The sequence below is a fragment of the Centruroides vittatus genome, unplaced genomic scaffold, assembly GCF_030686945.1.
Source record: "Centruroides vittatus isolate TY-2023 unplaced genomic scaffold, ASM3068694v2 contig_1476, whole genome shotgun sequence".
Classification (NCBI taxonomy): domain Eukaryota; kingdom Metazoa; phylum Arthropoda; class Arachnida; order Scorpiones; family Buthidae; genus Centruroides; species Centruroides vittatus.
In genome coordinates, this window is record NW_027120915.1 from 481,076 (window position 1) to 505,713 (window position 24,638).

At 30.7% G+C, this 24,638-nt stretch overlaps 1 protein-coding gene across 1 annotated transcript; it reads left to right on the top strand.

Moving 5' to 3' along the window:
- Positions 1–2,866: 2,866 nt before the first annotated feature.
- On the top strand, positions 2,867–23,966 carry DCTN6-p27 (dynactin subunit 6). The gene is made up of 7 exons (XM_067262436.1): positions 2,867–2,994; positions 13,885–13,949; positions 16,399–16,504; positions 19,602–19,684; positions 21,127–21,174; positions 21,898–22,040; positions 23,521–23,966. The coding sequence occupies exons 1-7, from the start codon at positions 2,972–2,974 to the stop codon at positions 23,608–23,610; spliced, it is 558 nt and encodes a 185-aa protein (XP_067118537.1). The 5' UTR covers positions 2,867–2,971; the 3' UTR covers positions 23,611–23,966.
- Positions 23,967–24,638: the final 672 nt, after the last annotated feature.

Genomic DNA, 24,638 nt, shown 5'->3' on the forward strand with positions numbered 1-24,638 from the left:
ACTTTTTTGCCCGAGCAACGCCGGGCTCATCTGCTAGTATTATATATAAAACTTTTCATCGGTGTATTATCGCTTAATTATTACTAAAAATTTGGCAGGCGTAGATCACCAGGCTGCTAACCTTGTTAAATAATATAATTATAAATAAAACAATTAATACAAAGTAATATTAGAATATTCTAGAAGAAACGATCGGCCCGAAGCGGAACTCAAACCTGCAATTCTATTGCCAGTTACATTATTGTTCTTTGAGAAACGTTAAATCGAGATTCTGTTGCATACGAATAGTACCGGAGTTACGACGAAAATTCATTCCAAGATATTTGTCGATTCGACTGGACCGAGTCCTGTTGAATCATAATTTGAACCCAAAAGCTAATAGCAAAAAATGAAATTCTGATTCAAAATTGCACATACGTATTTGAAATATTGCATACTTGTCTACGTCATGATCAGTTGTTGTGTGTACACAGCGTAATACAATACAAATATGCTGTTCTTGAGTATTAAAATAATAGCATTTGAGAACCTCCCCTTATAAGAAACCTTGTAATATTAGAGAGAGAAAATGTAAAACAAAGATAACAATAGGTCAAAACCAACACATTATAAATTATGATATAAACATGTTATTTATATTTATAATATTTTGATTATGGCATTTTATTAACAAAAGTCTACCGCTTACGATTCTACTCCATTCGGATTCGAAAATTCACGATGAAAACTTATTGCTGGCTTCGTGACTTTCATTTCATTATTAATTATATTTATTCAGTTTCAATTCAAATTACATGTAACTGCAGAGCGTTTTAATTAGAATGATAATAATGGATGGAGCAGCTCTGCAGGCAGATGGGGGTGCTTATCGCCACACGGTATAAGGCATGCATAGTGTTGCCACCTTTTCAAAATTGCTGACCCGGACGGCAGGTCAGGTTTGTTCAAACAGAAGTCCCTGATGCATGCGCAATGTTATTTTACCATGCGAAGAATAACGTGCTTGCCAGTTCTAAACCAGTTAGGCACCTGTCTAGGAGCAACGTGAATTAAGAAATCAAATAACAGCTTTAAAAGCTGAGAAGCAGGAAAAAAAAGTCGACAGGTTGCGACAAACGTCGGCGTAAGATGGCGAACTAAGTTTCGGCAAGAGTGTAAGGTCTTTCGCTGTTAAAATAAAGTAAATTTATAAAAATAATTGCTAGTACTTTGTTTCATCATAATTTTACAATTTCTACGATATCCCGGACAAAATTAATAGTTAACCCGGACGATGAATTAAAAACCGGACGGGTGGCATCACTAGGCATGTGTGAGGACCCGAACGGGGGTCGACGGGGAGGTCCGAATGGAGGTGTTAACAAGATATTAAAAATCTCCCTTTACAACGCAAAGGGACGAAATTAAAGATCTAAATTACACAATGGAAGTTTTTTTTGAAATATTTAAAACAATGGAAAGGAATAAAGTCGAGGAACACGCGACGAGAGAGGAATCATATTCAGTCGCGACGTTGACCTCTTCCGCGCCCTCCATCGGGTTTCGAATTGGCACCAGGTGACAATGAGAAACCAATGGAAAGGCGAGTTGGGAGAAACACATTATAAAACCATCGTTTTCAAGGACATTTTTGGTTCTTGGATTCGTGAGTTTCCTCTCTTGGTCGTGTGTGCTCCCGAAACATTGGAAAGAAGGACCCCTTTCGGACCCGGAGGAAGCATCGTCATTGCTTTTTTCTATTCTATTTTTGTAACTCTTTCGCCCAGTGGGCACTAAGAGGGCCTCTTATAGCAAGCCCATTATGGGTTCGGCCAGGCCCACAATGAGGCGGCCGGGTGGTGAGGGACGGGGCCCGACATATCCGGACGGACCACCCCCGAAAAATTCCTGGGGATTTCTCGACCCGTCCGGATTCGATCCCGGGTCCCCCAGGGCGGCAGGCTGCTAACCTTGACCGCTCGGCCATCCGGCCGCTGAGGAAGTATCGTCAATTGCTGTCTTCTAGCTATCTCCAGATCGTCGGTTCGCCCGGAGAGAAGCAGCCGAAGGAAGGCGAAATATCCGTGACGCCCCGGCCCCACGGATATTTCGCCGTTCACGTCGAACTACAAGTCACGTAGACACGAACTTTTGTGGAACTCTTTTTTTGGACAATTATTATTGCGCTTTGTGTGGTTCTACCTCATCAAACAAGAGCAAATTGTAAGGAAATTTCTATGTTTATTAAACGGTTTTTGATGGTAACCTGTCTCAGTGAGTCCGTGCACTCCCACAAGACCGTTTGACCGCCGTAACATTCTTTCACTCCAATCCGCTAACCTCACACATGCACATCAACAGAAATATTTTTATTTCGTATGATTTGATTGGCGCTCCTATTCATTAACTTCAACTTATTACAATAAACGTCTTTATCAAAATCAATGCCAATAAAAATTGTATACTAAATCAAAATGATCAGTTGCTGATTGCTTAGAGTGATTGAATACAATTTGCTTTTTACCTGTATTGAACTGAATTTCAAACAAACGTTTAATGTTTTAAATCAATTAATGGTATTTGATTACAGATCTTCTGTAGTTTGCTCGATAATAGAATGAAATTTTTAATAATAACATGAAAGCCTTACGACAGGAAGCTATAGCACCAAAATTTCACCATTTTCTCGGGTACATCATACGGCGCTTGAAATAATCGTACAAATACGATAATTATTGTACAAATTGCAATATTGATTTGAATTATAAATCGTAGCTAAATTATCTGATACAATAATTATATTTTAAATAAGTCGAAATATTTTTCTTTAATACGACGCAGTTAATAAAAAAACAAAACAGTAAAATTTATTTTTGTAAAACATAGAGTTATTTAGATGGCGCTGGTAACGTTAAAATGACAGATGAGATAATTACTTTTTGAGGAAATAGTAAATGAATAAATATATTTTCTTGTACGATATTACTAAAAAATGACATCTCACGGAACAAAATCGTAAGTAGTTTATTAGATTTTTAATAGTAAAATTATACTTTAAGTATACAAATTATATCTTAATTAGGGTCCAGCCTTACGGAATAATTCTGAACTACATCTTCACCTTAAATGGTCATTTACTTGTCTATTCACCATGTATACATGTATTCTTACATTATTTGGTTACTGTATTAATATTTATTTACCTTATTTACAATATGTCTGACAATGGATTATCTCTCCCATATTAACAATAATGAATAATAACATCATTTTACAAAAACTACATATATTTCAAAATTGTGTAACTAAATGGTTCAAATTAAATATGACAATGACCATGTGACTGCAGTTAGCCATTGCTGACTTGGTTTGAATCTAATCAAAATTTGCTTAATTTACGGTTACTACTAGCAGTTAGTACAGATCATTTACATATTTTGGCCGAGAGACACATGATGCTCTGTTGGGGCTTTGAAAGTTTTTAAAAGTTTAAGAGATCCTTGTTAGCAATGTTGCCAAATGAAAATCATGATTTTATACTAGATTTCAGTGAGTAAAATGCTTAAAAAAAATGCCAAATACTAATTTTAATAAAAATTCTTATTAATTGTATAAACTACGGATTGGGCCGTAAAATATTTAATAAGTCTGCAATTTTTCTTAAATTTAGTATGCTAAATAACGTATTATTCTACCATATTTCCGAAGCAGACTGCCACCTTTTGACATGTGGGCTAGGCAGACGAGGATATCGTCTAATACATTATATCGAAATTCTTCATTATGTGTATTTTGGGCTTTCATCCTAGTACGTGAACTTCAAAAAGCATATTTCTTAACATTTTTTAAGTTTTTTTTAAGAAATGTATACATATAAATATTAAAATTGTTTTAAAAATAAAAACAATTTAAACATGTTAATAATTTTTCATTACATCTAGAAATTCTTGTATATCACTAATTTATTCAGTTTTAACTACCACTTAGAAGCTAAATTAAGTATACCTATGCTAATTTATAATTATTAGTGATGTAACGAATATTCGGTTACTACCCAGTATTCAGCCTATTCGGCCTATTTTTCGCTATTCGGCCGAATACTGAATATTTAAATCACTATTCGGCCGAATACTGAATATTTAATCACTATTCGGCAGAATACCGAATACCTAAAAACAGGAGTAAGAAATAACAAAAACACAGTAAATTAATCATTTTGGAAACTTTTATTAATGCTAAACATTAAATTATAATTATTAACGTTAATAAGAAATAGCGTCTAACTCTAGTAAATTATTTCGTAATTAAAATAATATTATTTTAATCTTTTTTACGATATTTTAAAATGATTTACGAAACGTTTTATTGAAACTTATCGTATTTAATGAAATAATTATTTATTTCTAGAAGATGAGTAACTACTATATAATTTATTTTATATATAAAGCAAAGAATGGGCATTTCTCATTATATGCAAAAGATAACATTTGAAATCATGTTAATTTTAAAAATATTGACAAAAACAATAGCACTAAAATATCACGAAACTTCACAAATAGAAATCCCCCCAATAATATACTTGAACTGTTTCACATCTGGGGAGAAACTAGACCATATGTCCCCACTAAAGTATATATCCTTAGGGTACTATTCAGTCTACAAATAAGTAGTAAAAATAAAATTTTACTGCTTAATTAAAGAGTTAAAAGATCGATTGCAAATAAAATAACATAAGTTATAACTTACATCTAAATACCAACAACTGCCGAATCATATCGGGCTATTTACAGCTATTACATAAATTATAAACCAATTTGGCACTAGAGGTAGACATTAGGCTCCATCTCATATTAACTTTAATAATTATAATTTAATTAATACATTTAAATAATTTAGACCTACTGGAAGAAAAAATCGGTGACATCGGGCCAATAGAGAGCAGGGTGAGCGATCCTTGCATAATGAGGTTTGCGCGCTAATTTTTATATGTGCGTTAATCAAGCCGAATAGTTTGACCGAATATTCGGCCATTCGGCCACGCTTCTGGCCGAATATTCGGTATTCGGCTCAGGCCGAATGTACTATTCGTTACATCACTAATAATTATATATGAATAAATAAATCTGATTTACCAACATTTTTTTTTCTCTTTCTCTTGTATGCAGCCCGCATCAGTTCAAAAGTCTTAAAATGTGGCCCTTACATAGAGAAAGGTTGCCCATCCCTGGTCTAGGGTCCATTCGTATTCATTTGTTCGATAAGCCAGAAAAACTGTAGACTTCTCTAAATGTATTTTTAATATCACAATTACATTCTGAATCGCTAGCCACGATATAAGGACTAAAATTAAAAATAAATTATAAAAACTTACTCAGTGAAATAAAATGTGCGGTGGATATACATACCTGGTACAATATATTGTTCAATTGTATTAATATACTTTTAAAGAAAATTGTAATTAAATGTAGCTTTGTAAAGGAACGTACATAAAATTAACATAAAATAGTCATTACTTTTTAAATTTTAAAACAATCCACTTAGTCAAATACCTCAATATGAGTGGCTAATGGATGGAATCAGAGACGGTCCAGGTAGGTGTGCAGTGTGTGCATGCCAAATCCCGAGGGTGCCGATACTGGTCAATGTCAAATGCCTCTTTTCTCGCATCACTAGTATATCTCAAAGACGCAACAGGGTAGTCGTAAATTTTAAACGTTTCTCACCATAGCTGTAAAAATCTAAATATGTTAAACTTAAAAGTAGATTGTCTGTCATTTGTTTTCTAACTAATTTGTTTTAGGACCAGTGTCCACGAAAATTTCCAAAATTTACAACTTTTTAGTCACTCTCATTGAACTGGAAAAATTTCTGTCTTTATTATCTAATATTATGAAGAAATCAGTCCCCACTGTACTCGGCTAGAGATTGGTTGGGTTAAGCTTTTGTTTAAGTAAAATTCTGGCTCTTTCAACAGGGTTTTATTTATGTCCCCACTTCCCTAATCTCTTAATTATTTAATTACTTCTTAAGTAGAAATAAGTTGAAACCAGTTACTTTGTACCTGAATATTTGTAGTCTTGGGAAAAAAGTGGAAAGACAAATTTTTATGACAACGGATATATATACCTTAAATTTAAGGAAGATAAATTCTGGAGCTTTTTTTGTACCTTGTGCATCTCATTCATTAAATTTGGTTGTAAGTGATGCTGCCAAAGTAACAGTTAATTTTTTAACATTGTACAAGAATTGTATACGTTTTTTTCTACATACCCTTATAGATGGGACATACGAAATCATAATATCACTGGTTTAACATTGAAATCCATAAGTAATATAAGATGGGAGAGCAGAATAAAAATATCAAATATTTTAATGGATTTTTTTTTAAACTTTTGTCAACTATACAGAACTATCATAAAAACATACCAGTAAATTCATATCGGTTGGGTTAAGTTATAAATGTATTTATGATTTACATAATTGGACGAGGGCAGCCAAATATCTAGTAGCAGGTGGCTAACAGCCCAGAACCGGTCCGGGATAGAATCATTGGAAGCGTTATGTGTGTGTAGCTTCCACCAGCTAAACCATGTGAGGTTGGTGCTCTGTAAAGTGCATGCACGAATGCATATAATCTGGTTGCTTGGAAGCTGACCCAGTTTCGACAATACAGCGCTTCCATTCCACCACTGATATTCGAATATACAATAGCAATCTTATCATTTATTTCATACGTAGTATAAAAATTTGTAATAAGATACATAATGCAGTTATAATAAAATATTAATTTTAATTAATTCAAACTACGTTAAAATATGAAAATTTATATTTTAGAAAATACAAGGGAAGTGGCATTTCCACTGCTTCCAATGACAGCACGCCACTGGTCAGGCCCCATCCCTCACCACCTGCCTGCCCAATTGTGGGCCTGGCTGAACCTAGAATGGGCTTGCTAAAAGAGTCCCTCTTAGTGCCCACAGGGTGGAAAGAGTTAAAAAACAAAAAAAAAAAAGGCAGAGGGATGAAAAGTATAGAGAGAGTACTTGCCCTTGTTGCTCTCTTTGATGCCATGTTGATAAGCATTGGATAGAGACTAGCTACATGAGCATGTTTAAATAAAGGAAAACAAATCAGTATCAAAGATTATTTGAAAGACTTATTATGTAAAATACATGTCTTTACATGCATGTATTTCATTATGTTAAATTTATTTATTTTAAATATTAACTTTTAATTACTCAAAAACAAAATAGTAACATTTTTTTATCTATTGTTGTGTAGTGTATTAAATATATTTTTTAAAAAGAATTTAACTTAAAAATTAATATTACAATGAACTCACTCAGCAATATGTAAATCAGAAAAAACCAAACACCTTATGTTGCTGAGAAAAAATTTAATAAATAACGTTGCAAACGTTTTCAGCCAAACCTGTTGGCCATCATCAGGCTAAACATATTCGAATGCAAACAAAATGGAACAAAAATTTAAATACAAATAAAATAACGGATGAAATATACATATAATAAAAAATAATAATAAATAACAAAGAAATATAAAAATATGTATAGGTTAAATAAATAAATATTAAGCCATTACATAATAATAAATTACATGAAATTCTAATAAATGCAAGATATGCAATGATAACAAAATCAAGGCATTAAATTAAGAGCTCTCAAATCTTTTAATTAAATACTTCCAGGCTGAGGGCAATTCTTCAGCATCCCTGGCATTAATGCAGGTATTATGCAATCTGCTCTTAAATATTTCAATTTTCTCGGCACTAAACGCTAAAGTCGGGGAATGTACAGGTTTAATAATGCCTGCTTCGCCCCATTTGACTATCGAGCCTTCAACCTGCGCCATCTGAGATAGAACTGTGGCGTTAGATCTTTTGCTGATGTTGTACCTGTGTTCCCTTAATCTAATCCCTAGGTTTCTATTAGTGACCCCAATGTAGTTTTTATAAATGCCTAGTTCTTGGTTTTCATAAGGAATTTTGTACACTCCAGCCATTCTTTCTTTATCAATGTTGTCTTTGTCGTTTCTTAATAACGACAAAGAAGTCCTATGTCAGGATTGTGTGTGAACTTGTATTGAGAAGGTTGGAAAAAAGTGTTCTTTGTGGCTTCATGAATGACATTGTATATTTTAAAAGGTACGTGGACGATGTCCTGGTAATATGGAAGAATGACCAAAAGGTCGAGGAATTTATTAATAAGATGAACAACAACGATGACAGCCTCAAGCTAAAGATTGAACAGACGTGTTCCTCACGGATACATTTTCTAGACATTGACATTGAATTCAAAGAAGGTTGGTTGGTTTGAGTTTTTTGGCACAAAAGCCATATAGGCTATGCTGCGCCATGACAAATGATAAAATTAAACAAAGCCACATATATATATATATATATATCACAAAATATCAATATAACACAAAAACATAAACAAGTGCAAATAAACAAAACAAAACAAATATAAGTATATAATAAATAAACAAATAAATAAATAATCGGTTAACTCAAATCTCTTTATTAATATTTATAACTTTCAAAAAGTTCAGTATCTTATCAAGATTTGGCCTCTGGCCCAAAATCTCGCTCAAATTTGCATTTCCGAAATGCTGTCTGCGACTCTGGTCAAAAGCAACACAGTTGCAAAGTATGTGTTTAACACTTAAAGTACAAATGCAATACTGGCATACTGGCTGGTCATCACCCTTCAAAAGGTATTGATGAGTAAGCCGAGTATGTCCAATCCTCAGACGAGTAAGAATGACTTCAGATCTCCTATCATACTGTTTGTTGTGTGTCCAATTTTCTATTATAGGTTTGATCTCGTAAAGTTTATTGTGGACTTGTTCGTTCCACACATTTTGCCATCTCTCTGCTAGTCGTTTTTTAACGACCAGCTTCAAGTCACCTCCTTCAATAAACATTGTATGCTGAGAAGGACTTGCTGACTTTGCAGCTGCGTCAGCTTCTTCATTCCCTCTTATACCTACATGGCCTGGGACCCAACAAAATTTTACAAAAATATTACTCGCAATAAGATGGCAAAACAGTTTGCGAATTTTAATCACTATAGAGTGAGAACTAGGTTCATGTGAGATCAAAGCCTGAAGTGCACTAACTGAGTCAGTGTAAATAACACAGCGACGATGACCTTTCCTAATTACATATTTTAAGGCTAGGTAAATAGCCTGCAACTCTGCAGTAAAGATGGAAGAATTCGATGCAATTTGTTCTGCCACGATCTCATCCTGGCAGACAAAGGCTGAGCCGACGTAATCAACCGATTTCGATCCATCTGTATAAATAGAAATTAAATTCCTGTCGTGGTGTTGAATTTCTGCAAAGTGCTGCCTATAGATGTAGTCCGGGGTGGATTCCTTAGGAAACTGCTTTAAGCTAATGTCAACATTTATCACAGGAGTTGACCAAGGTGATATATTATCGACCTCGGCCTGTGAAATGTTGCTTGTGTCCAGGTCAATCGTGCTGCTTACATTCTCCATTCTAATGTCAAATGTAGGGACACAACTTGGGCGAGCTGTAAATAATCTTTTCAGCTGAGTATCTGATACTCTACAATAAACTGAAGGTTTAGCCAGAGATTTCTGTTTAATGTAATAGAACAAAGACAACTGCTCTCTCCTGAGAGATAGTGGAGGCTCATAAGCATCTACGTACAAACTTTGGACAGGAGAAGTTCGAAATGCACCAGTGCACAAACGCAATGCTTGATGGTGGATTGGATCCAGCATCCGAAGAGTAGATTCTCGCGCAGAGCCATACACAATACATCCATAATCAAGCTTAGAGCGAACAAGGGCTCTATATATTCTGAGCATTGAACATTTGTCTGCTCCCCAGAATGAGCAGCATAATACCTTTAAAAGGTTCAGAGATTTTAAACATCTACTCTTCAAATTGCGCAAGTGTGGTAAGAACGTCAATTTATGGTCAAACACGACACCCAAAAATTTTGCTTCGTTGACCATTGGGATTTTAACCCCATTTAGGTAAATTTCAGGGTCCAAGTGCAAACCACGCCTTCGGCAAAAGTGGATGCACAAGGTCTTCTCTGCATTAAAAGAAGGACATTTCGTCACTAAAGTGTACGTAAAACAGACGCATAGCCCTCTGTACATTCCGTCACGTTCTAATGATCCTTACCAATACAAAATGGCTGCTTTCCATGCCCTCATACACAGGGCTTTTCTCTATTGCAGTAGTGTGGTTGATAGACAAAAAGAAATCTACAGAATATCACATATCGCTAGAACTCTAGGGTACAGGGTGGATATGGTAACAGCACTAATCAAAAACTACAAGATTAACAAAACAAAAACTCAGAGAGGGGATTTCGGCAAATTCACAAAGTTCACGTATGACAGAAAGAAAGAAGCTATCATGAAGGAAATCTCAGCCCGCAAAAATTCAAAATTAATTTTCAAGAGTGCTCCCAACCTGTACAAGTTATTAAGAAATGACAAAGACAACATTGATAAAGAAAGAATGGCTGGAGTATACAAAATTCCTTATGAAAACCAAGAACTAGGCATTTATAAAAACTACATTGGGGTCACTAATAGAAACCTAGGGATTAGATTAAGGGAACACAGGTACAACATCAGCAAAAGATCTAACGCCACAGTTCTATCTCAGATGGCGCAGGTTGAAGGCTCGATAGTCAAATGGGGCGAAGCAGGCATTATTAAACCTGTACATTCCCCGACTTTAGCGTTTAGTGCCGAGAAAATTGAAATACTGTATTTAAGAGCAGATTGCATAATACCTGCATTAATGCCAGGGATGCTGAAGAATTGCCCTCAGCCTGGAAGTATTTAATTAAAAGATTTGAGAGCTCTTAATTTAATGCCTTGATTTTGTTATCATTGCATATCTTGCATTTATTAGAATTTCATGTAATTTATTATTATGTATATTATTATTATTGTTATTTATTATTATTTTTTATTATATGTATATTTCATCCGTTATTTTATTTGTATTTAAATTTTTGTTCCATTTTGTTTGCATTCGAATATGTTTAGCCTGATGATGGCCAACAGGTTTGGCTGAAAACGTTTGCAACGTTATTTATTAAAATTTTTTCTCAGCAACATAAGGTGTTTGGTTTTTTCTGATTTAAAAATTAATACTAAATTTATATATAATAAAATTATGATCATATTTGAATACTTATTCACTTTTTTCCCAACATTAAATTCTTTTTAAATTTTAAATTTATTGTGACAATCTGTATAAAAGAAATAATATATATATATATAAAAAAACCTAATTTGTTACAAATTCCATCAATATTTTCTAAACAGTCTTAATTAAATAGCATAAACTTAATAAACTGAATATTATGATTTGTATTTGGATCAATAAATTGATCAAATACATATAGAAAAAATACAAATCTAATAGAAATTTATTTGTGAAAGCTAAAAGAACTTTCATCTAGATTTTTTTCTTACAATTATGGAAAATGACTGCCAAACAATATCTTTTAGTAACCTTTCTCCAAAACAGTTAAGTTTTATGACTTTTAAGAAAGCTACAGATTGTGAATGCTTGTAATGTCAAGTAAGACTTTCTTCACTTGATCTTGTCCACTTTTAATTCAGCACTGTTGAAAAGCAAGCTTTGTAGGAGAATTTCTGTACACCTATTGAATTTTACAATTTATTATTTTACACATTTTAATTACTTTATTGCGTGTTTGTATTATTATAGACCTAAATTAATCTACCTTCTCCTCCAGCATTTTTAATTGGCCTCAAAAATAAGTTTTACCTAGGGCCTTACAAATCCTAGGACTGCTGTTAGAAAATATTAATACAGTTTTTAATGTAAATATTAATTATACACGAGGTTAATTAGACAATTGATTTTCGGTTAATCAATGCTCTACTGTAACTCTAATATTAAAATGGTTAACCAATTTAATTGTTTTTTGTGTATCTCCAAAAGCAGATGAAACATCAGAATCAATGCAACTTTTATCTTTATTAATCATTTACTCTAGTAGATATAATGATTTTTATCAATTAATATAATTTTTTTAACTTCTGGAAATCCATGGCATTATAACTTTTTACTGCTGTGGTATTTATTTAATAAAATAATATACAGGGTTCCCAAAAAAAGAAACCAAATCACAAGAAAGCAATATATCATACACTTTACTAAAAAGTAAGTAATATCTAAATTTATTGATGGAAAACTATATGCTCTATATGTCTGCCATCATGTTTCAAGCATAGTTTCATTTGCTGAATATCTTCTACCAAGGCATTACATGTATCAGGTGAAATTCCTCTTTTCACACATTGAATGTTGTCCTTCAATGTAACATATGTTCCCAGTGTGGAGTGTCTGAAACATTGTTCTTTAACAATTTCCCACGGATATATTAGATTAAATTTCTACTACATACATTGCTGTTTCAAATATAAACACAACCGAAACTTGATGCTTAGCAAATAGACATCCACAAATTGCTGTAAAAATTGGGCTATAATTTGGAAATAATAATTATGAATTACAAATAAATTTGGCACTAGAGAGAGGGGGCAATTTGTGGGTGTCTAATTGCTGTTTCATATTCATGACACAATATATACACGAAACTTTGGTTACTTTTTTTGGGCCACCCTATATAATATTGCTAATTACTTTTGCTGCAATTAAATTCAAAATACAGTGGAACCTTGCTTAACGAGCTTAATTCGTTCCAGAACCTTACTCGTAATGCAAAACAATTTTTCCCATAGGAATTAATGTAAATTATGATAATGTGTTCCATGCTGAAAAAAATACTCAAATACCGTATTTATTTGCGTATAAGACTAGGTTTTTATTCATTTTTCACTGCTTCACAAACGAAGGATCTTTTGCATTTTTGCAATAATTTTTGTGAACCGTGTATAGTTTATGCTGCCATCATAGCAGAATGCTATCAAGATCAAGATGAATGTAGCTTTTAAAGAGATGATCTGAAAATAGCTGGTCACTTAGCAATGATTATAAATGTAGTTATTTCATATTTGTTAAATTGGTATTTTTAATGAATGTACATTCTGAATCATTAAAAATAAACTTTTTTTTCTGTCACGCATTATAATCTTTTGGTTTTTCTACATTGATTTCCACACACCTGATACCCATCTTCAAAAGCTGATAGCAGTCATTCAGGAAATATTGCTTTTTAAATCCACTCGACGGATCAGAGGACAATGCTTTGTGGAGTAAGAGTGGAAAAGAGGAGAATTGTAACAAAGCTTTGGAGGGCGAGTCCGAGTAGACAAAAGGTGATAGCTTTAAGAAAACATGATTGTTTGTCTTAATACATGCATTTGATAATTTATTTGTGATTAAACAAAATAAAATTAAAATTGTATTAATAAATCTAATTTTCTTTATTTTGATCTTTAAAGTCACACCTCGTCCTATATGCAAGATTGTCTTATACACGAGTAAATACGGTATTTTACATATAACATTTAATCAAAGAAAATTATACGTTGTTAAGGAGCGTGAATCATCATCATCTTTTCTTGCATGGAATGAACCAACCTGGAATACGAATTCGATTTGCAGAAAACAAAAAAAATCACAGATAATAAGATGATGGAACATGCGCACAATCTGGGACTTCCCCTCTCCTTATCACTCGTGATGTGAAACTTTGCTTGTTAAGCGAATCATTTTTTAAAAATTTGATTTGCTCGTTTTGCGAGGTGCTCATTAAGTGAGGTTCCACTGCACTGATTATTTCAATGCTGTTTTTAAAATATGAATCATTTTAAAGTCATGTGTTGTTTAATAATTTTAATCATTTTGAATTTAAATTTAAAATGATTAAGCTAACTCATTATTTTCAGATTGAAAATTGCTCATGGGGTCGTTGTTTGTAAAGACTGTGAATTGCATGGTGATATTACTATAGGTAAGCTATAAAAATTAATTTTTATGCAGTGTTATGTTTTTTAATATAGATATTATCAATATAAATGAGAAAGAAAGATACTATAATAGATTAGCTTTTTTCAAATATTAGTCCTATTACAAGGAGATGAATAAAGTTTAATCTTAAAAATTACCTTCTTCAGAGTTTAGCCAATATCATTCAATTCGAAAAGTTATTAGGATATTAATATCCTAATAACTTTTCTTATTGCATGATAACAATACAGAAAACAGAAATTACTACTAATATTGATCTATTTATACCATACATATGTAACTTACTCTGTAGAGATTTATACATGCTTAGTTTTATCGTGTTTGAATTTTTTTTTTACATTAGATTAATCAATACAGTCCTAAGTTTCTAAAAGCTTAAAAAGTATTATCCTTTATGGATTATGACAGTTGGATCTTTGAAATATATCAATTGTATGTATCATAACAAATATATAATTTTATTAACTTATATTCAAAAGAATATGAGTGGAATTTTGATTAGTGAAAATAATACAAAATACAAAAAATTTAACAATATTTTCTAGTTCATGATTTTATAATTTTCAGTAAAATTCATGAATGAAGGCAAATCTAAAGATATATTTTGGTTTTATGAAAATTACAGACATATTATAAAAAAAATATAGATTGTTGAGTCTTATGTAAAGAACTGATTCAATTTTAAGTTACAAGTCAAACTTTGTTATAACAAGCATTAGGGGACCAGTAAGATTTCCTCATTATAACTGTTACTTGTTATAGCCATGAGGAACAGTGACATAACTAGGGGGAGAATGGAGGCTGCTTTGGGTGCAAACACATGGGGAGCACCCTGTGAGTCGCAAAATTAACCGGACCATTTTTCAATCTTCACTTCAGAACATATTAATTGCCTGAGGTAGATGTGATGGCTAGCTGAGTGCCGTAGTGGAAAATTATAGATCGTAGGCACTGAGTCATCTCCAGCCAGTGCCATAATAGTCAATTATGGCACTGTACAGTTATATCCAAATTATTCACCTTTCTATGATGTGGTGATATATCACCAGTTTTGTTTCAGCTGAAACAAACGAAATGACAATATTTTGTCATTCTGAAAAATGTTTAATTTTAATCAAAAATTTTCTGTCATTTTACTTGCATTTGGTGATATTTTGATGTGTATTTTATTAATTTATTTTTCTAATTTTTCATTTTAATTTTATTTATTATCATTACTATTTTTTCCAAACAAAGGAAACGTGCACCAGTCAATTTTTATCTGTAGTCATTTTATTGTTTTACAATTTCAGTATTTATCACTTATTGCCTATAAGATAGTTTCAGTATTTTCCACTTAATGCCTAAAGTTGCCTACTGCCTAAAATGAAACATCCTACTAACCTAAAAGAGTTTGATGTATTTTGAAATTGTGCTGGTAATTTTTATTGATTGATGAATCAATCAACAAAAGAGTTTATCAAAGAGAGACAGAAAACTGGTATGTAGTACTGTTTCATATAAAGTGATATTGTTCACGAAAAAATAGATAAATATGATGGCAGTAAAGATGCATCAATAACCCCTAATTACGAGCATGACATGCTGACTTATCGGGTTTGTCGGCATACTGGTTGCCAAGTTAATGGAATTTTACTGTATTGGAGCACATATAATCAAACATGATCATAACATAATTGATAATGATAATGTTTTTATTAAAATACAATGTGATATAGTAAATACATTAAAAACATAAATGATTTATAAACTTGAAAAATTGATGGTCTGTTTGCATATTTTTTTCTCATATGCTTTTCTGCAGAGACTATGCAGGTAAAATGATAGTTTTTTAGATTAATGTTACCTATGGTTCCAAGATGGTGGCTCATCTCTGATCCCAGCAATTAGAAGACAGGGAACAGTGGGGATGCACGTTCTAACCTAACCTAACCTAACCTATTCTAATAAATTACCATAATTATTACCAACAAAATTATTAGAATAGGTTAGGTTAGGTTAGGTTAGAATGTGCGTCCCCACTGTTCCCTGTCTTCTGATTGTTGGGATCGGAGACAAGCCTCCATCTTGGAACCATAGGTAACATTAACCGTTTTTTTATATTAATTATGAAAATATTACGCATTGTCAAAAGTATAAATATAAAAGAAAGTTGTAAATTAACATTATTATTATGATAAATGGAATTAAACACCATTGAAAATTTTACAGAAAAATGATTATAAACTATCAAAAATATTTCAATATTTGTGATAGATATATATTTAGACTGTTTCAAATTTTTTCAATATCTATTATTTTTGTTAAATGTTCTAATACAGTATTTTCAAAATTATCTTATAAATAACATAAGATATTTTGATACTAATCACATAATTTGCTTTTAATCTGCTAAAAGATTTCACTTTATATTAAATTTTTCTCATCTGCAGGAAATAGAACAGTAATACATCCTACTGTTCGTATTATTGCTGAAGCTGGACCTATCATAATTGGTGAAAATAATCTCATTGAGGAACAAGTACAGATTATCAACAAGTAACAATTATATATGTTAATTTATTTAAAAATATATATGATATTCTAAAATGTTTTTACTTGCAAATTGTAAAATGTTACAATTTCTTTTGCTCTTATACAGAATATTAAAATAATAATTTAAAATAATGAAATAATCAGTAATTAATGAAATTGTAATTTCTAGGCACAATATATATGATATATCATTTATTAAAGGAAAAATAATTCACTTTCTTTTTTCAAAATGAAAGAAGCAGAACATTAAATTAATTGGTACTATATATATATATATATATATATATTTAATTGATACATACATTATTATTATAGATAGAGGTATATTAATTTAAACAATTAATTTAAATTTAAACATTTTGTGACATATACAATAGAGCATCGATTATCCAACCCCCGATTAACTGACTTATCAGTTAACCGACCGTGTTCTAGTCAGCAAATTCAAATGTCTGCTAGTGATGTGGCACTACAATGTTTGGTTATGTCTTGGCTACTTTAATATTATTTTTGTTAAATTTTTCCATGTTTTAGCTGGCAGCACTGGCTCGACCATGAAAGGGAGGCTAGTATTTAAACCAGGCCTAATACACTATACTAATAATGTATTTTTTCATATTTTTTGGTTATCCGACTTTTCAGTTATCCGACCAACCCTAGTCCCCAATTAAGTCAAATAATCGATGCTCTACTGTATGTTTTTATCAAGACAATCCAAATTATATTTTTGATTCTAGAGAAATAAAATTTCTTTTCAGTGATGCATTTTTTACTTTTATTAAGCACAGTTTAGAACTGGAATTCACTTTATAACAGAAAATTATTATTCCATGATTCTTAAGAATGAAGTTCAATGATACTCAGAAAAACTGGTATAATAAATACCAGAATATTCATAAAATCCTAAAAGTCACAAACTGCACGTTTTGTTGTCAAATATTTAATGGTTCTAACAAGTGTGAGTTCTGTAGCACAGAACCTAACCCCTGAATTGCCCAACAAGATAAAAGTGTTGACAACAACAAAGCATTTGATAACAAGATAAAAGATTTTTTTTTGTTTCTTTAGACAGCTAGTGAGTAATGAGAATTCAATAAAAATAAATGGAAATGTCAAAAAATTATATTAACATATTAAAATTTTTCCTGCACAAAAGCTCAGAAATATGTTATATAATATATACTGCAATTCTTTAATTGTATTAGAGCAAAACAGTGTTATAGAAGTTCCACTTTATAAGACTTACCTATACTGGTATGTTAAATTTTGAATTTAAAATACAGTTGTCCCTTGATAATCTGACAGGTATGGGACCAAAGGGGTGTCGGATTGCCAAAAGTGTCCGGATTACCGAAAGTGATTACATATTGCATTGTTTTGCTAGCAGTAGCCTATAATATTCCTACATGATACGAGTAAAATGCTGCCTAGGTGAATATGGAAATGAAACAGCCATTTCGGTTAACTAAAACATGCTTATTAAAAGAAATATGGAAGCCAATAAATGTACACACAGTATGTATAGGCATAAATAGTACAGTACATACAATAATTTATAAACATTATAACTAAATGCTACAACGTAGGTAGATTAATTATGTACATATGTAAATATGTACATACTGTGCTCACACTTTGAAGACGGGGATTACGGTGACCTTCACGGGAGGTGTGTCGGACTGCTGAGCATGTCGGATTACAAAACGTCAGACTATCAAGGGACAACTGTATGTTAATATTTAACTTATTATCACAAGTCTACATTAATCATTCAAAATAACATACAAATGTGTTTATATTTTTCTGAACTTCCAACAACACACATACATTTATAATTATCATTATCAAATTTATTTTTACAAATAATAATAGTGATTTTATAAAATTGGAAATAAATGTTGGAAGTTGCAAACACAATTCAATAAGAATTTTATTAACCAAATTCTTTTCTTGAAATACAATTAATTTAATTTGTAATTTGCATTCACTATATAGTAGTGCCTCATACTTTAAATTTAATTCATTCCAGGTGGCTGTTTGAACTCCAAATCATTTGAAGTTCGAATCAGTTTTTCCTATTAAAAATAATGGAAACTGATTTAATCTTTTCCCAGAGCCTAAACAATACCCATTTTCATAAACTTAAAATATCAAATGAACATGATTTAAGGTAAAAGTAACACAAATAAATACCCTAATAAATGAAAATCTGAAAACAGTAAATGAAATATGCAAATACTGTATAATAAAATGAAAAGTGCATATACTGGTTGCACACTGTTGAGTTTTGGCATCTTAAACATGGCTGCTGGATCTGTCACATATGTACTGCTTTCGTGCTTTGTGAAAAGTTCCTTTTTCATCTCAATAGTTGATTACAACTTTCTTCTTAGACTTTATTTATTAAAGTTTATATTGGCTTGAACAAAAAGTTTGTGTATTTTTTTTAACAGCTGTCCTTACTTAACTTATAATTGAATCACATCCATGTTGTGAAACTTAACAGATTATTGCTATGTGAAATATATAACCAAACACCAAAACTAAAGTGAAAAAAGCTCTGAAAATATTCAACCATAATGCGAGAATGAGAGACATTGCAACCTGGGAATATAACAGATTGCATTTACTCTTTAAGCACATTTTTCACAGCAAGTGAAGTTCGAACTTTGAAGTAAATTTTTGTTGAATTGAGCACTCAAACTCTGACACGTCTGAAGTTATTGTTTGAAGTATGAGATACCACTGTATTTTCACTTTTTTCAAATGATATTAACTTACATTAACATGTAAGAGATCAATTAATGTCAATGTAAAGAGACTTGTTCCACTTGCATCTACTATTTTAAATTTATACAGTGCCCTTTATAATTTGTTGGAATTGCCAGTAAGAAGATATTTTAATTGATGGATAGATTTTATAAATTAATGGCTTATAATTCATAATTGCAAACTTATAGTTGGTTATTTAAAGTAATTTAGGTATGTATATATATATATATATATATTTTACATATTTATTTTAGTCTTCTACAAAAATTGAATTTTGATTTAATATTTTAAAAGTTAAATTTAAAAAAATTTATTTTTATTGCAATAGATTGCCTGGAAACAATGATGCAAAACTTGGTAATGAAAGTGTAATGGTTATTGGAAATAATAATGTATTTGAAGTTGGATGCTGTATCCTTATGTTTAAATATAGAATAGTTATAAATTTTGATATGTGATAATTATATGTATGTATAATGTAATAGTCTTGAGTTTATGATGGCTTGATATATTCCAAGTTGAATGTTTGCAGGTTTGAAATTTTCTAATAATCTTTTTTTTTTTTTCCTCTGCTTTCTTCAAAATTTAAAAAATTTCTATAATGAATTCTTATCAACAATGGTCTTTATACTTAACTTCTTTCCAAAACTTTAGAAACACCTTGATCAATAATTGCACTATATATATTACTGCATCATAATATTAAGAATATAAACTTTGTTGTGAACATGTTAAAGTTTATTGAAATTACATAAACACTTACTGCTATTCATGTGATCCTATCAAGTTCATGTTTCAAAAGTATAGAAATATTGGTAATATGTTAGAAACTTTAGAATCATGAATAAAATGTTTAAATATTCAAATGAAGGCATGATATTAAAGCAAGGAGTGCATATGATCATGTTCTGTAAATTATTTTAAAAATGAAAAAGTTACTGAATTAACCTTTGAAGGAAAAATAGAGCTTGTTGCTTTGAAAGAGGCAAGATTAGCATTATTAATGATAGCAGTTAAATTGCACAAGTACGGTGTCAAAATGGCTGAAATAATATGCTGAAGAAGATTGTATGGTATACAAAAGTAAGTCGTAAACTGCACTCAAGCAGTGAACTGTGAGAGGAATCTCCATGCTCCTTCCCTGGGAACTATACTCAACATCAAAAGTTTGAACTATGTCTGTGAGCATCTGTGCTTTGTTGAGTTTTGTTTATCTGTTAGCAAAAATGGAAAAGTGAGAAAAAAATAAAAACCTAATACTTACATATAGTAAAAGCAGGAAGGCTATGTGTTATTTTAGTATGATTTAGTAAGTTAATTTTAAGTACAAAAATTTTTCTATATAAATTAATGGTAATTGCTGCTTCACTTTATGCCATTTTGGTTTATGAAAGGTTTCATAAACCAACATGACTTAAAGTAGGACTGATATCCAGCCAATTTGCTCGATATCAGTCGTATTGAAAATTTGGAGGTTGATGAAATGTTCAGTGCAGAAACAAACTGGCAAGTGCAGAAGAATTGAAGCATCATATATTACAAATTTGATAAGAAATAATACCAATGTATTGGATATTTTAAGTTTTCTTAAGTAACCGTACTATATTACAGTAGTCTAGTGTATATATTATCATTATGCATTAATATTTTTTATAAATTTATAACAAATTTCATTAATAAATAAATTATATGAGTTACTAGAGCAAAATCTAAGAGACCCAGTAATTTTATGATTTTTGTATACCAAATATAATAAATTACATCCTTATAAGAAAATAAATTTCTCATGTTAATTTACAAGATTATTATATCTTAATAGAATAAATTATATTTTTACTTAACAAAATTAACAGATAGTGAAGCATTGACTATTGGAGATAACAACGTTCTTGAATCAAAATGTAAGTTGAATATTTGTTAAAATTTTTTTGTATGTTAGTTAATAATCAGAATGTTAATTTAATACAGGTGAAATTCTCCCAAAATAAGGACAAATTTCTTCAATGTATTTTTCTAATAATAAGCATCATTCAGAAGTAGTTTGTTGGTGGAAATTACTTAAATTATTTATAAAAAATAAAAATACGCATGCAAAAATGTGTTATGCTTATCACATTGTGTCATGGCTTCATTAATAAACATCCACAATGCATTGTAGCATTTTCACATTGCCAGATCACATTTTGGTTGATTATTAAAAAAATATTGACACATATTTCCCTCTGTGATCTTATTGAACATGCCAAATGTATTGTGTGCATTTTTGAAAGTGCAATGACATGAAATTTGCATTGTGGCTGGACCTGAGAAATCAAAATGCATTGAGGTTGATTTTTTGCTTGGTGAGCTTTTCAAACTTTAAGCCTAACATAAACACAATTTAGGTCCAAATGGATCAAATTAAAGTTGTTCAATAATGCATACTTTAGTCTCAAAAATGATTCATAATACTTATTGCTGTTTTTATTTTTGATCATGACATCGGTTGGGAACAAAACATAAATAATTACAGATTTAATATTGAAATATGTAAATAACTTAACAATCATTTACTTGATTGAATGAAACACAAATTACTACTTAATTATTTATAATCATTTATGGTGTATGTTTTTATTGATTAGCAAAAGTTGGACGGCATACAGAATTAACATCAGGATGTGTTATTGGAGCCATGTGTGAAATAACAACTCGAGAAGTCATTCCAGAAAACACTGTCATATATGGTAGAAATTGTGGACGCAGAATTCAAGAAGAGAAACCTGCAGTGAGTATTTTATTTAAATGATTGATAATTACGGTGCTATTACAGGTTTACTAATGAATAATTTATTACAAGTAATATATATGAGCTATCCAGCAATATTAAATGTCTAAAAGTTGAACATATAAAATTTGAATCTTCTTATTTTCCCCAAATAAAACATTTATCTACAAGATAATTAATTCTCCTTTATTTAGATTTGATTTCAATTGCAGATTACTAATAAAAATTTTAAATTCAATCTAAAATTGCATAATTAATCCTTCCTAGAGGAATGAATAAATTATTTAATTTTTTAACATTACATTTAATGTCTAGATAACAAATGGCATAATGATGTTTTATCCTTATTTCAATATCAATATTTGATAGAAATTTTCAAGTGAATAACAACATCTTATTTAAAGGAGTGTTATTGCTATAAACAATTATGAATATGCAATTCTCCTTAAATCTGTCAACATACCAAGGATGAAACTTGCTTGTTTAATTCTCATCTCATAATTCTTATAACAACAAACAAACTCCAAATGAATCTTGAAATATACATGTTAAATTACATCAGATTCTCAACAAGTTATACAGTATGTATTAATATGTATTAGTTTAGAAATCAAGACATTTTTATCTTATTAATTTCTATTAAGTGGGACGATTTTCTTGAAAATAGCTGTACAACATATCAAATAGTAGGCATAATGAGTATTATTTTTCAAAGGAAAAAAAAAGTGTATTGTCATTTGAGTCCTACTTGTAAGATTCTAATATATTCCATAATCCTATCTAGAAAATTTAACTTAGTGGGAATTTTTAGGTCTACAATTTTTTAAAATTGCAAATTCAAGTTTATTGGGCTGCATAGAGGATTTTAACAGAATGAAACCATTTGTCCAACAAAATCACATAACACAATCTGTTTCCAAGATCTTGCCAGGATTGTATTTGGAAATACATAAAGGAGAAATAATAATCTTTGGATTTTGAACATTATTAAAATGTTTTTGACACACTGCCCTGTGGGCAATAAGAGTTGTCCAGGTCTACAACAGGGTGATGGTGATGAAGGGCAGGGTCTGACTGCCATGAAAAATTTATGGGGTTTTTTTGACTGCTCAAATTCGATCCTTGGTCTCTAAAGCAGTGGGTTGGCATGCTGGCTGTCACATTATGTTTATCAAGAACATCTCAACAGAGAGACACTTGAATTTTTTCTCTAAATGGAAGATGTTGGAAAAGAATTTCAGAGTCATTATGTGGATTGAGTTGTCATGCCAGGATATTTCTGGGAATGTAAATTTAAATACATACCTATTTTTTAATCAAAATGTAACCTCGAAAAAAAAAAAAAAAACTGAATTCATCATCACATTGGATGGTTAAAAAAAATGCAGTAATAGAAATTTATTATTAATTATAAAATTTAGATTAATATAAGACTTCAATATACTTATAGTAATTTTAGGTTTTTTTTTGTTTTTTCTAGTCACAATCATTACAGCTGGATTTTCTGAAGAAGATACTTCCTAATTATCATAACATTAGAAAACCAACAAAAACAGAAGCATTTAAATGATTAAAACAATTTTTGAATAAAGTTCATTTAAGCTTCAAATTTTGTAAATTTTGACTTTGCTTTTAATCTTGTCTGTCAAAGTCAAAAATATTGCTACAGTAATTTTTATTTAATATAACTTTATATGAGATAAGCCAAATTATTCAAAAAGCCATTTTAAATAGAAGAAAAACAAGTATTCCAGTCATTTTTGTTCTTTAGAGCCTATTTTCAATTTGATGTTAACATTAACATAAATAACTAAAAAGACTGCATCTTGAAGGGTGTTTAAGTGCAAGAGACGATGTTAGCATTAATAAACTGTGTACTAAACCAGAAGTCAGTCAGATTATTAAAGTAATTTATAACAATTTAAATGTTGTATTAAGAAATTTTAATTCCTAGTTACAAAAACAAAATCAAGTTTGTCATCATTGATGAAAGGATACATACCTTGTCCTCAGACTATTTAGTTAAAATATAACACAATTCAAGCTAAATGAAATTAATCTATCATTCATGTAAACTGCATTTAATGGAATATTTAATTTTATCTGTTAAACTTTATCTCTCTCTCTCTCTCTCTCTCTCTCTCTCTCTCTTTTTTTTTATTGCTATTCTATGTACTGTACAGTAAATGTTTAATTTAACAGACTAAATGGAGAAGGGCTAGCCACTATTACCAAATGTGTTTTAAAAACAAACGGTGATTTGCTTGGAACTGAACACTTCATTTTATATGGAGCTTTTCCATGTTGCAAAAGATTAGCATGAAGCAGTCAATCAAGATATGTCCTATACAATCTTTGATGCGGGAAGCAATACCTTCTCCCCCCCAAAAAAATGGTTAATTATTTTATGTTCTTTGTATTTAAATCATTTAAATTATAGGTTAATTTATTATATAAGATGTAATATTTAAAGTTTAATGTTTGAGAGCATCTGTCAATAAATAGAAAAATAAAGCAAACAAAATAAGCAAATTGCTTACCTATAAAAAAAAGAATAAATTAGTATCAATGACACAGCAATGACTATTGCTGGTGTTC